Source organism: Oncorhynchus tshawytscha, linkage group LG10, assembly GCF_018296145.1.
Source record: "Oncorhynchus tshawytscha isolate Ot180627B linkage group LG10, Otsh_v2.0, whole genome shotgun sequence".
Classification (NCBI taxonomy): Eukaryota; Metazoa; Chordata; class Actinopteri; order Salmoniformes; family Salmonidae; genus Oncorhynchus; species Oncorhynchus tshawytscha.
In genome coordinates this window covers 15,318,907-15,332,693 of record NC_056438.1, presented here as the reverse complement: position 1 = coordinate 15,332,693, position 13,787 = coordinate 15,318,907, and the positions used below count along the sequence as shown (strand labels likewise).

General features: G+C 43.9%; 1 protein-coding gene across 2 annotated transcripts; it reads left to right on the top strand.

Annotated features, from left to right (window-relative positions):
* The first annotated feature begins 2,986 nt into the window (after window positions 1–2,986).
* Window positions 2,987–13,349, top strand: LOC112233979 (E3 ubiquitin-protein ligase TRIM39-like). 2 transcript variants are annotated; one of them, XM_024401945.2, is made up of 9 exons: window positions 2,987–3,068; window positions 4,362–4,573; window positions 4,994–5,175; window positions 5,330–5,489; window positions 5,684–5,779; window positions 9,902–10,135; window positions 10,480–10,627; window positions 12,282–12,308; window positions 12,489–13,349. In XM_024401945.2, the coding sequence occupies exons 2-9, from the start codon at window positions 4,364–4,366 to the stop codon at window positions 13,025–13,027; spliced, it is 1,596 nt and encodes a 531-aa protein (XP_024257713.1). In that variant the 5' UTR covers window positions 2,987–3,068; window positions 4,362–4,363; the 3' UTR covers window positions 13,028–13,349. The 2 variants fall into 2 exon arrangements, with proteins under 2 accessions (XP_024257713.1, XP_024257712.1); XM_024401944.2 differs by having other exon boundaries at window positions 4,964–5,175.
* Window positions 13,350–13,787: the final 438 nt, after the last annotated feature.

The window sequence follows — 13,787 nt, the reverse complement described above, 5'->3', positions numbered from 1 at the left end:
CAGCCAGTGCGTCTCCTCGGGCCAGGATATCCTCTGTCGGCTCTGCGCACTGTGTCTCCCGTGTGTCTGCACAGCCCAGTGCATCCTGTGCCTGCGCCCCACATGTGCCGGGGTAAAATCACCATCCAGCCAGGACGGGTTGTGCAGGCCCTTAGTTCGAGACCTCCAGTGCGCCTCCACGGCCCGGTCTATCCTGTGCCTCCTCCGAGGGCCAGCCGTTAAGAGCCAATTGTCATTTTTTGAGGTCCCTCTTTGTGGCATCTGACCATATGACTAAACAGTAGTCCAGAGCTTGTAGGACCTGCCTTGTTGATAGTGTTGTTAAAAAGGCAGAGTAGAGCTTTATTATGGACAGATTCCTCCCCATCTTCGCTACTGTTGGATCAACATGTTTTGAACATGACAGTTTACAGTCTGACAATTTGTTACCTTAACTTGCTCAATTTTTTATTTAGGTTTAGGGTTTAGTGAGTGATTTGTCCCAAATAAAATGTGTTCAGTTTTAGAAATATTTAGGACTAACTTATTCCTTGCCATCATTTCTGAAACTAGCTGCAGCTCTTTAAGTGTTGCAGTCATTTCACTCGCTGTGAAATAGACACACAGGTCATTAGTAAACATGTCATTAGTAAAGATTGAAAAAAGTAAGGCTCCTAGACAGCTGCCCTGGGGAATTCCTTATTCTACCTGGATTATGTTGGAGAGGCTTCCATTAAAGAACACCGTCTGTGTTCTTTTGGGCAGGTTACTCTTTATCCACAGCAGACTATGATGGATAATGTCAAAGGCTGCACTGAAGTCTAACAAAACAGCCCCCACAGTCTTTTTATCATACACTTCTCTCAGCCAATCATCAGTCATTTATGTAAGTGCCGTGCTTGTTGAATGTCCTTCCCTATAAGCGTGCTGAAAGTCTGAAAGTAAAGCCAGTCAATATTGAAATCACTCAGAAAATATACCTCTCTGTTGATATCACATACATTATCAAGTATTTCACACGTTATCCATGTAATGTGGGCTATTTTTTTGCATTTTCTACTAGGGCACACCGCCTCAGTGCTAACTGTATATAACTCTAGCTGTAGGATCAGCAGAGGCATTCAGAGCAGTTAGAGGGACATAAATTAGGTTACTTACATTGTGTCTTCCAACGCCCCTAGGATAATGTACATTTGCTTAAGCATTATGGCAACTTAGTGACAATGGCAGGTATTAACTGAGCTGGGCTTGGGTCATTGATAAGTCATTGTCTCAACGTTGCCTTATAATGCTGTGAAAGGATCCAGGAATCCAAATGATTTGGGTGTATCCCATCCTACTTATAACATTTGCTTTGTTTCCAGAATGTATAAACATTGTCAATAAAATGTTACTCCACCAGAGCTGCAATAGTTTCGTAGCCATATATGGAGGGCAACAAGTCTGCTGAAACGTTACATGCCATGGGGAGGGAACCTGGCCAGATGTTATGGGGTGTTTGTTGGTGTCAAGCAGAGACCCAATCAGTTCTTTAAAATCCGTCTTCAGCTGTTGTTGAGCTGCCCATCATAATATTATTGAATCTCACATTAACTATCATAAACTCAAATTCCTGATGTAAGTTTAAAATGTTTGGGAGCAGCTTATTAATGTCTTATACTCGTGCTCATGGATAGCACAACGTTTTTGCTCAGGTACTGAGACATTTCTCAGGGAAAGGATCCAGACTCGACGACAAAGCCGCTGCTGCAGTCAGCGTAGCTGAAATCAGCACAACTGTCGCAGACACAGGCAATACCAACTATAAAGGCACAGGTAGATCAGGTGCCAGTACAGCGAAGCTATAATTTATGTCAATCTGCTCCGAACCTCTCACCCACACTCCCGTCCGCTTAGCAGCATGCCGCTGTCTTCTGTTTCCACGACTTGTGACATGGGACCAGCGCTGATTGAAACAATCCTCTTGCTGTTCTTTGTCTACACCACTACAAGATGGAGGAGGAGAAGCAGATGGAAACGACTTTCTTGGCAGGCAAGTTCCAGGTAGCACAGGCCAGTCGGATAGGGACAGATGACAAGGCAGGAAACATCCATCAGGCCCGAGCGGCGTCCAGCTACAGGAGTTGAGAACTGAAACTTAACTGAGAATCAGAAACACGTCGTTTTCACAGCTTTCTTTTTCCTTACCATCGGTCAAACTGGTGTCATTTGGACATTTTGTACATACAATAAAAATGTTTGATGACAGAGAGAACTTTACTGATATTAACTATATAGATTGAAGCATTCATTCTATCAAACTATTACATTATTCTATTTCGCAGGGGTTTATTTAGTCTTCTATGGCAACATGTAATGACAAAAGAGAAGCTACATGTATCTAACTATAGACACGTTGACTAACAAATAGCCAACCAAAATGTCCGAAATTATAAGCAGGAACATATCTTAATCAAGCAAAAAAAAAATCCTGCATCCCCTGTCAAAAAACCTTTCTGCTGTCTTTGACTGTAGCTATAGCGCGTTGTCTATATTTGTGGGTTAGGGATGTGTGCGGGCCTCAGATTTTGACTTTATTACATATAGTCAGGCTGTTGCAGATGGGTTATTAGCAATTGCGGGTGAACAAACAGCTGACCCGCGCACCACTAAAATGTATGGCTTCTTATAATTTGCCAAGAGTAAATGTGAAGATGTTAAATTATTTTCAACTTTGCCAGAAAACAGTATGACCCACCAATCAAGTTTTACACAGGGTTGTCACCATTTAGTGATTGTGCAGTTAGCAGTTTGTCTTTGTCTTGTGTAAATATTGCAGCTTGTCATTAACGTTAACAGAATGTCACAGGAGTGAAACTTTGGTAACAAATCTGCACTCAAAGAAAGATGTTTGACTTTCAAGCATAAAACACACACACACACACGTTTGCATAGGCCCACACTGGTACTGATGTCAAAATACCTGATTCAGGGAAAGGGGTGTGGATTTATTTGCAGAAACGAAACTCAAGGCAGAAAAGACAGAGAGAAATAGAGATACACAGGGAGTATAGGAGCCTAAAGTAAAGGAAGATCGCATCAGCTGAAAGGTTGTACTCTTTTTCTTATACAGAGACTTTTATGTGTACATTATGCTACTGTCAGGATGTGTTGACATAGGATGTCGAGGAATGATGTTCAACTGTCATGTATTATTGATGGTTTGTTATTGACCATGTACAGGTACAATAGATTTAATACATTATGACATGGTGGAATTCTGTTGATAGGCATATTATACTTTGAAGGACTATGGTACAACTACATTTATTATTATTTCTGTATCAAAACTAGTCAACATTAGCCTCATTCATTAATCCATGGAATAGTCAAAAGTAGGTAAGTACGATAAATAGGTACAGTAGGTCAGTATGTAGGTACAGTAGGCAGGTAGGTCAGTAGGTAGGTACAGTAGGTAGGTGTCTTACAGGCATCTCTCGTTACATGGGTGTGTCAGTGGTCATACCATATGTGGGCATAGCTATATGTCTCACTGTGAAATCTCATGTGACTGATGCAAATACCTCCATAGACATCTGGATGGTGTTGTACTGTTCCTGTACCAGCAGAGGGCGACCAAACACTGTTCATTTTAGTGCCTCAGTTACACAGCAAAGTTGTGACTATTCTGTAAAGCAGCGTTTTCCAAACTCGGTCCTGGGGACCTCATGGGGTGCACGTTTTGGTTTTTGCCCTAACACTAAACATCTGATTCAAATAAAAAACGTTGATTATTTGAATCAGCTGTGTACTGCTAGGGCATTAACCAAACTGTGCACCACCAACAATGCATCTCTAATATGAGTTTTAGTCTCTTAAAGGGGAAATCAGCAGTTGAAACAATAACAAAGTGTGATTCCCGCCCCTGTTTCGGTAAAAAGCTATTCAATGGGGCTGGAGAAATGTAACCACTCCTAAATTCATAGACAGACTAATGGATTTTTATTTATTTTACCAGCCAAGTCAGTTAAGAACAAATTCTTATATTCAATGAAGGCCTAGGAATAGTGAGTTAACTGCCTGTTCAGGGGCAGAACGACAGATTTGTACCTTGTCAGCTTGGGGATTTGAACTTGCAACATTCCAGTTACTAGTCCAACGCTCTAACCACTAGGCTACCCTGCCACCCATGTAAGGGCCCACCATCCATTATATCAAAATGTTTTGAGGATACATAGTGTTTGTTTCCAAACATTGAAGTAAAACAACCCATATTTTGGGTTCGGATGGAGTACTACAGTTGAACTAAGCTCATGAGGCATTTAAAAACATGTAGCAACTGCAGACTGTATGTTTAATGAACGAGGGATACTGAATCTGATATCTCTAACATCCCATTTCAGACATGGCCTTCTCATCTGCAGTCTCCATCTCCATCAACACCCCTGTCCTGATTGAGCAGCACCTCAACTGCTCCATCTGTCTGGGCCTGTTTAAGGACCCGGTCACCACCCCCTGTGGCCACACCTTCTGCCAGACTTGCCTGGAATGCAACCTCCACTTCAATGACCTCATATGCCCCGTCTGTAAGGAGCATCTGAGGAGGAACCCACAGGTGAATTCATGCTAGATAAAGTCAATATAACACTTCCTGTCTCAGCCATTTTCCCCACTACATCAACATGTTGTTTGGGGGGTTGTATTGTTCTAAAATCAAATCAAATGATTTGTAGACTAACCGAGCTGTATACTAACAGGGAAATGCTTACTTATGGGCCCTTCCCAACAATGCAGAGAGAACAAATTTTGAAATAGTAGAACTGATATTACACAAGGAATAAAAACACAATGAGTAATGACAACTTAGCTATATACACTTGGTACCAGTACCGAGTCGATGTGCCGGGGCACGAGGTAGATATTTACATATATCTAGGGATAAAGTGACGAGGCAACGGGATAGATAATGAACAGTAACAGCATCAAAGCACAATATCACCCACAGGTGAATATCATCCTCAGTACTCTCATTCAGGAGTTGAAAAAGGCCCAGGAGAGGAAGCCAGGGGAGTATTCTGGAGCTCCAGGTGAGGTGGCCTGTGACGTCTGCACTGAGAGGAAGCTCAAGGCCCAAAAGTCCTGTTTGGTGTGTCTGGCCTCATATTGCGAGACTCACCTGGGCCCCCACACTTCAGCAGGCAGGCTGAAGGGCCACAGGTTGGTGGCCCCTGTGGATGTCCTGAATGGCTTGGTTTACTTGGACTTTTATTGATTCTTGCTAACAGTTCACAATAAAATTGCATAGAAAACTTCATCAGAAAACACACACTTAGATGGATAATACACTGTACTGTTTAAAATGTATAAACAGGCTGGTGGCCCCTGTGAAGGACCTGGATGGGAGGGCGTGTCTGACCCACGGTCGTCCCCTGGAGCTGTATAGCAGGGCAGAGGGGCGCTGTGTCTGTGCCCTCTGCGTGGAGGAGGGTCACGAAGTCATCTCCGTGGAAATGGAGTGGGACAGGAAGAAGGTGTCATATTTTCAATGGGTTTTCATGCTGTCATATATTCAACTTGTTCAATAAATTCTGTAGATGTTTTGTTGTGTTTAAAAAGTGTGTAGTATTGAGTGAGTCTGAATGAGAGTGTATATTGAGTGATGAAAACATAAAATAACCTAGCACAAAACGATGAGATAGTTTCATTGTGTGTGTGTATGTCCTAGGGTAACCTGGGGAGCACCAAGGCTGATATGCAGGAGAGAATCCTGGAGATGGAGAGAAAGGTGGAGGAGATCAGGGTGTCTGTGGAGCAGTGCAAGGTGAGGCCTGGTTAAGTCAGTGTGAGGTATTACCTGTTTACCTGCAAACACAGAGATGGAGGACTGTAACAGTACACATGAGACAGTGTTACAAGCACAGGGAGAGGGAACCAAGATAGTACAAATAATCTGGACTGTATTCACAAAGACATGAGGAACTATACCTGTAAGGGGAGTCTAGTCAAATCAAATTGAAATCAAATGTATTTATATAGCCCTTCGTACATCAGCTGATATCTCAAAGTGCTGTACAGAAACCCAGCCTAAAACCCCAAACAGCAAGCAATGCAGGTGTAGAAGCACGGTGGCTAGGAAAAACTCCCTAGAAAGGCCAAAACCTAGGAAGAAACCTAGAGAGGAACCAGGCTATGTGGGGTGGCCAGTCCTCTTCTGGCTGTGCCGGGTGGAGATTATAACAGAACATGGCCAAGATGTTCAAATGTTCATAAATGACCAGCATGGTCGAATAATAATAAGGCAGAACAGTTGAAACTGGAGCAGCAGCACGGACAGGTGGACTGGGGACAGCAAGGAGTCATCATGTCAGGTAGTCCTGGGGCATGGTCCTAGGGCTCAGGTCCTCCGAGAGAGAGAAAGAAAGAGAGAAAGAGAGAATTAGAGAGAGCACATGTGGGGTGGCCAGTCCTCTTCTGGCTGTGCCGGGTGGAGATTATAACAGAACATGGCCAAGATGTTCAAATGTGTCTAGTGTGAATCACTACATCACTGCAAACACAGAGATGGAGGACTCTAACAGTGACATATTTAATCATGAGACAGGCGGAGAGACCTGTTGCACAGAGACAGGGACAAGGAGAAAGCCAGACCTGTTGCACATAGACAGGGAGAAAGAGAGACCTGTTGCACATGGACAGGGAGGAAGAGAGACCTGTTGCACATAGACAGGGAGAAAGAGAGACCTGTCGCACACAGACAGGGACAAGGAGAAAGAGAGACCTGTTGCACATAGACAGGGAGAAAGAGAGACCTGTTGCACATGGACAGGGAGGAAGAGAGACCTGTTGCACATAGACAGGGAGAAAGAGAGACCTGTTGCACATGGACAGGGAGGAAGAGAGACCTGTTGCACATGGACAGGGAGAAAGAGAGACCTGTTGCACATAGACAGGGACAAGGAGAAATAGAGACCTGTTGCACATAGACAGGGAGAAAGAGAGACCTGTTGCACATGGACAGGGAGGAAGAGAGACCTGTTGCACATAGACAGGGAGAAAGAGAGACCTGTTGCACACAGACAGGGACAAGGAGAAAGAGAGACCTGTTGCACATAGACAGGGACAGGGAGAAAGAGAGACCTGTTGCACATAGACAGGGAGAAAGAGAGACCTGTTGCACATAGACAGGGACAAAGAGAGACCTGTTGCACATAGACAGGGACAAGGAGAAAGAGAGACCTGTTACACATAGACAGGGAGAAAGAGAGACCTGTTGCACATAGACAGGGAGAAAGAGAGACCTGTTGCACATAGACAGGGACAAGGAGAAATAGAGACCTGTTGCACATAGACAGGGACAAGGAGAAATAGAGACCTGTTGCACATAGACAGGGAGAAAGAGAGACCTGTTGCACATAGACAGGGAGAAAGAGAGACCTGTTGCACATAGACAGGGAGAAAGAGAGACCTGTTGCACATAGACAGGGACAAGGAGAAATAGAGACCTGTTGCACATAGACAGGGACAAGGAGAAATAGAGACCTGTTGCACATAGACAGGGACAAGGAGAAAGAGAGACCTGTTGCACATAGACAGGGAGAAAGAGAGACCTGTTGCACATAGACAGGGAGAAAGAGAGACCTGTTGTACATAGACAGGGACAAGGAGAAATAGAGACCTGTTGCACATAGACAGGGACAAGGAGAAAGAGAGACCTGTTGCACATAGACAGGGACAAGGAGAAATAGAGACCTGTTGCACATAGACAGGGAGAAAGAGAGACCTGTTGCACATAGACAGGGACAAGAGAAATAGAGACCTGTTGCACATAGACAGGGACAAGGAGAAATAGAGACCTGTTGCACATAGACAGGGAGAAAGAGAGACCTGTTGCACACAGACAGGGACAAGGAGAAAGAGAGATCTGTTGCACATAGACAGGGAGAAAGAGAGACCTGTTGCACATAGACAGGGAGAAAGAGAGACCTGTCGCACACAGACAGGGACAAGGAGAAAGAGAGACCTGTTGCACATAGACAGGGAGAAAGAGAGATCTGTAGCACACAGACAGGGACAAGGAGAAAGAGAGACCTGTTGCACATAGACAGTGACAGGGAGAAAGAGAGACCTGTTGCACATAGACAGGGAGAAAGAGAGACCTGTTGCACATAGACAGGGACAAAGAGAGACCTGTTGCACATAGACAGGGACAAGGAGAAAGATAGACCTGTTGCACATAGACAGGGAGAAATAGAGACCTGTTGCACATAGACAGGGAGAAAGAGAGACCTGTTGCACATAGACAGGGAGAAAGAGAGACCTGTTGCACATAGACAGGGAGAAAGAGAGACCTGTTGCACATAGACAGGGACAAGGAGAAAGAGAGACCTGTTGCACATAGACAGGGACAAGGAGAAAGAGAGACCTGTTGCACATAGACAGGGAGAAATAGAGACCTGTTGCACATAGACAGGGACAAGGAGAAATAGAGACCTGTTGCACATAGACAGGGAGAAAGAGAGACCTGTTGCACATAGACAGGGAGAAAGAGAGACCTGTTGCACACAGACAGGGACAAGGAGAAAGAGAGACCTGTTGCACATAGACAGGGAGAAAAAGAGACCTGTTGCACATAGACAGGGAGAAAGAGAGACCTGTTGCATATAGACAGGGAGAAAGAGAGACCTGTTGCACATAGACAGGGAGAAAGAGAGACCTGTTGCACATAGACAGGGAGAAAGAGAGACCTGTTGCACATAGACAGGGAGAAATAGAGACCTGTTGCACATAGACAGGGAGAAAGAGAGACCTGTTGCACATAGACAGGGAGAAAGAGAGACCTGTTGCACATAGACAGGGAGAAATAGAGACCTGTTGCACATAGACAGGGAGAAATAGAGACCTGTTGCACATAGACAGGGAGAAAGAGAGACCTGTTGCACATAGACAGGGAGAAATAGAGACCTATTGCACATAGACAGGGAGAAAGAGAGACCTGTTGCACATAGACAGGGACAAGGAGAAATAGAGACCTGTTGCACACAGACAGGGACAAGGAGAAAGAGAGACCTGTTGCACATAGACAGGGAGAAAGAGAGACCTGTTGCACATAGACAGGGACAAGGAGAAAGAGAGACCTGTTGCACATAGACAGGGACAAGGAGAAATAGAGACCTGTTGCACATAGACAGGGACAAGGAGAAATAGAGACCTGTTGCACATAGACAGGGACAAGGAGAAATAGAGACCTGTTGCACATAGACAGGGACAAGGAGAAATAGAGACCTGTTGCACATAGACAGGGACAAGGAGAAATAGAGACCTGTTGCACATAGACAGGGACAAGGAGAAAGAGAGACCTGTTGCACATAGACAGGGACAAGGAGAAATAGAGACCTGTTGCACATAGACAGGGAGAAAGAGAGACCTGTTGCACATAGACAGGGAGAAAGAGAGACCTGTTGCACATAGACAGGGAGAAATAGAGACCTGTTGCACATAGACAGGGACAAGGAGAAATAGAGACCTGTTGCACATAGACAGGGACAAGGAGAAATAGAGACCTGTTGCACATAGACAGGGAGAAAGAGAGACCTGTTGCACACAGACAGGGACAAGGAGAAAGAGAGACCTGTTGCACATAGACAGGGAGAAAGAGAGACCTGTTGCACACAGACAGGGACAAGGAGAAAGAGAGACCTGTTGCACATAGACAGGGAGAAAAAGAGACCTGTTGCACATAGACAGGGAGAAAGAGAGACCTGTTGCATATAGACAGGGAGAAAGAGAGACCTGTTGCACATAGACAGGGAGAAAAAGAGACATGAAACAGACAGACAAGCACAGAGAGAAAGGTAAAGTGAAAAGAGGCAGACGGAGACAAAAACACAGGCGGGAGAGAGACATTGAGTTAATATTGAGTTGTTGTCCACCATCCATCCTCTAGGCCCACGTGGACAGAGAGAGGAGGGAGATTGACTCTGTGTTCAAAGCAGTGATAGCAACTGTAGAGGAGACCCATCTAGATGCTCTCAGGCCCATGGAGGAGAGGCAGCAGGAGGTGGAGAGAGAGGCAGGAGAACTCACCCAGGAGCTGAAGAGAGAGATCAGAGAACTGAAAGAAACCATTGGTCAATTGGAGGATGTTGCTGACCTCAAGGATCACATTCACTTCCTGCAGGTGAGTAATTTTACTTTGACATAACCCTTTTAATATATGATCCACAAATGATCTCCACTGGTACCACACTCTGAACATTCTGCAAGCTGATCCGATGTTAGTTGATGCATGTGTTTGTGTACCAGTATTGTGTGAAATACAGTACATGGATTGTACTAGACTGGAGTGTCTATTGTCTGTCTAAAAATGGTTGAATTTCAATTTCATAGAAATGATACAGTGTAATGAAAAACAAGTGTTCAAGGAACTTTGTCATCTATCTCTGTTAATGTGTCTCTTTCTCTCTATTGATTCCTCTCTCCCTCTCTTTCTTTCCCTTGTCCCTCCATCTGTCTCGCCACCAGACTTTCCCATCCCTGTCGGGGCTGGGTGATGGCAGAGACTGGACTGAGGCCTCCATTGATACTACACTCTCCTTTGGCACCATGAGAAGCAGCTGGTCGACCATGATGGAGAGAATCAAGCACGAGCTGGAGAAGCTCTCCTCAGTTGGTAAAGGAATGAGACAATATAAATTGTACTAAAAATCATACAGTTGAAGTCGGAAGTTTACATTCACCTTAGCCAAGTACATTTAAACTCAGTTTTTCACAATTCCTGACATTTAATCATAGTAAAAATCCCCTGTCTTAGGTCAGTTAGGATCACCACTTTATTTAAAGAATGTGAAATGTCAGAATAATAGTAGAGAGTATTATTTATTTCAGCTTTTATTTCTTTCATCACATTCCCAGTGGGTCAGAAGTTTACATACACTCAATTAGTACTTGGTAGCATTGCCTTTAAATTGTTTAACTTGGGTCAAATGTTTGGGAAGCCTTCCACAAGCTTCCCACAATAATTTGAGTGAAATTTGGCCGATTCCTCCTGACAGAGCAGGTGTAACAGAGTCAGGTTTGTAGGCCTCCTTGCTCGCACACGCTTTTTCGGTTCTGCCCGCAAATTATCTATAGGATTGAGATCAGGGCTTTGTTATGGCCTCTCCAATAACTTGACTTTGTTGTCCTTAAGCCATTTTGCCACTTTAAAAGTATGCTTGGGGTCAATGTCCATTTGGAAGAACCATTTGCGACCAAGCTTTAACTTCCTGATTGATGCCATCTATTTTGTGAAGTGCACAACATGGTGCTGCCACCCCTGTGCTTCATGGTTGGGATGGTGTTATTCGGCTTGCAAGCCTCCCCCTTTTCCTCCAAACATAACGATGATCATTATGGCCAAACAGTTCTATTTCTGTTTCATCAGACCAGAGGACATTTCTCCAAAAAGTATGATCTTTGTCCTCATGTGCAGTTGCAAACCATAGTCTGGCTTTTTTATGACGGTTTTGGACCAGTGGCTTCTTCCTTGCTGAGCGGCCATTCAGGTTATGTCGACATAGGACTCGTTTTACTGTGGATATAGATACTTTTGTACCTGTTTCCTCCAGCATCTTCACAAGGTCCTTTGCTCTGAAGTACGTTCATCTGTAGGAGACAGAACGGGTCTCCTTCCTGAGCGGTATGACGGCTGTTTGGGTCCATGGTGTTTATACTTGTGTACTATTGTTTGTGCAGATGAACATGGTTCCTTCAGGCATTTGGAAATTGCTCTCAAGAATGAACCAGACTTGTGGTGGTCTACAATTTCTTTTGAGGTCTTGGCTGATTTCTTTGGATGTTCCCATGATGTCTTGCAAAGAGGCACTGGGTTTGAAGGAAGGCCTTGAAAAACATCCATAGGTACACCTCCAATTGACTCAAATGATGTCAATCACCCTATCAGAAGATTGTAAAGCCATGACATTATTTTCTGGAATTTTCCAAGCTGTTTAAAGGCACAGACAACTTAGTGTATGTAAACTTCTGACCCACTGGAATTGTGATACAGTAAATAACAAGTTAAATAATCTGTCTGTAAACAATTGTTGGCAAAATTACTTGTGTCATGCACAGAGTAGATGTCCTAACTGACTTGCCAAAACTATAGTTTGTTAACAAGAAATTTGTGGAGTGGTTGAAAAACAAGTTTTAATGACTCCAACATAAGTGTATGTAAAATTCTGACGTCATCTGTAAATATTATAGGACTACTTTCCAGTGTTTTTCTGTTTAGCGTGATATGTTGCAAGTACCCTGACAGCACAAATCTGTGATTTCTTCCACAGAACTTGAGAGGATCCTGAAGTTTGCAGGTGTATATTGTTTTTATTTCAGTGTAAAACTACATTAGTATACATTTTTTTTAGAGTACATCTCAACCACATTCATTTTGTAGTAGGCCACATGTTAACCTCATTCAGGACAACTGATACGCCTTATATATGCCCATATATCTTTTCCTAACAATAACAACCATATATGATGTTATTCAGTTGATGTGACATTGGACCCGGACACAGCAAACACACAGCTGATTCTATCTGAGGACGGGAAAGAAGTGAGAGATGGAGGGAAGATACAGGACATCCCTGACTGTCCGCATCGCTTCGATCACTTCGGCAGCGTCCTAGGACACAACAAGCTAACCTCTGGGAGATCATACTGGGAGGTGGATGTCGGGAACAAGACGGGTTGGGATCTGGGAATAGCAAGAGGAGATGCCAACAGGAAGGGGAAGCTCTCTGTGAATCCTACTAACGGTTACTGGGTTATAGTGAATTATAATGGTGCCAAATACGGAGCCTTGGGGGACCCCCCTTTTCTGTTGTCACTGAGAGAAAAGCCCCAGAAGGTGGGGGTGTTTGTGGATTATGAGGAGGGGTTGGTGTCTTTTTATGATGTGGAGGCTAAGGCTCACATACATTCTTTCACTGGGTATTCCTTTATTGGGGAAATATATCCATATCTCAGCCCACATCTTCTGAATGGGGAGGAGAACTCAGACCCACTGGTCATCACCAAAACAGGGTGATGTCACGCATTGCTCAGCCTTATAGGTAAAAGACATTCACTTCAGGTTAGGATTAGGGCTACAGCTAGAGTTAGGGTAGGGTTAGGGTTGTGGCGATCACAAAATTGTCAGCCGATGATTGTCAAGCAAATAACTGTCGGTGTCAAGGTAGTTGACCGTTAATTAACAAACACATTTAGCATCTCCTGGCTTCCACATATACAAGCCACTGGTGCAGACCTTTGGAACGTTAACATTTGAAAAAGTCTAATAAGTCCATGTAATATAGCCAACAAATTCACAACAAATCCATTATTTATTTTAGACAGGTCTAAAGAAGCATGATTTTAAGAAAATGTAGTCTATTTCAGAAGAACAGAATAGCATACTTTGATATGTCCTTATTTTAGGTCCTGATCTGGCTGTGCCAAATGGCTGTGGGCTACACTAGTTCATTTAAAAGGCATGAGCTCTGCTTAGTTTTTTGGTGCAGGCTGTACACACTACATCAGTCACTCATTCACAATTTGACAAGCACTTGATGATGCCTAGAATTTTAGTGGCCGTAATGCATCCTAAAGAATGTCATGTCTTTTGCAGCCAGTAGCCATTGTGCCCTTCTTCCTGAGTGCTGTTCGCTCTGAATCACCTCTCACTCACATGGCTCTCCATCAAGTCTTTCTCACAAGCTACAAGTGAAGGGGGACACAACTGCGCATGTCCTTATCCAATTCCGAGGTTCATATTTAAGTTATTGGAAGAACTGTCCACATTTACTTTT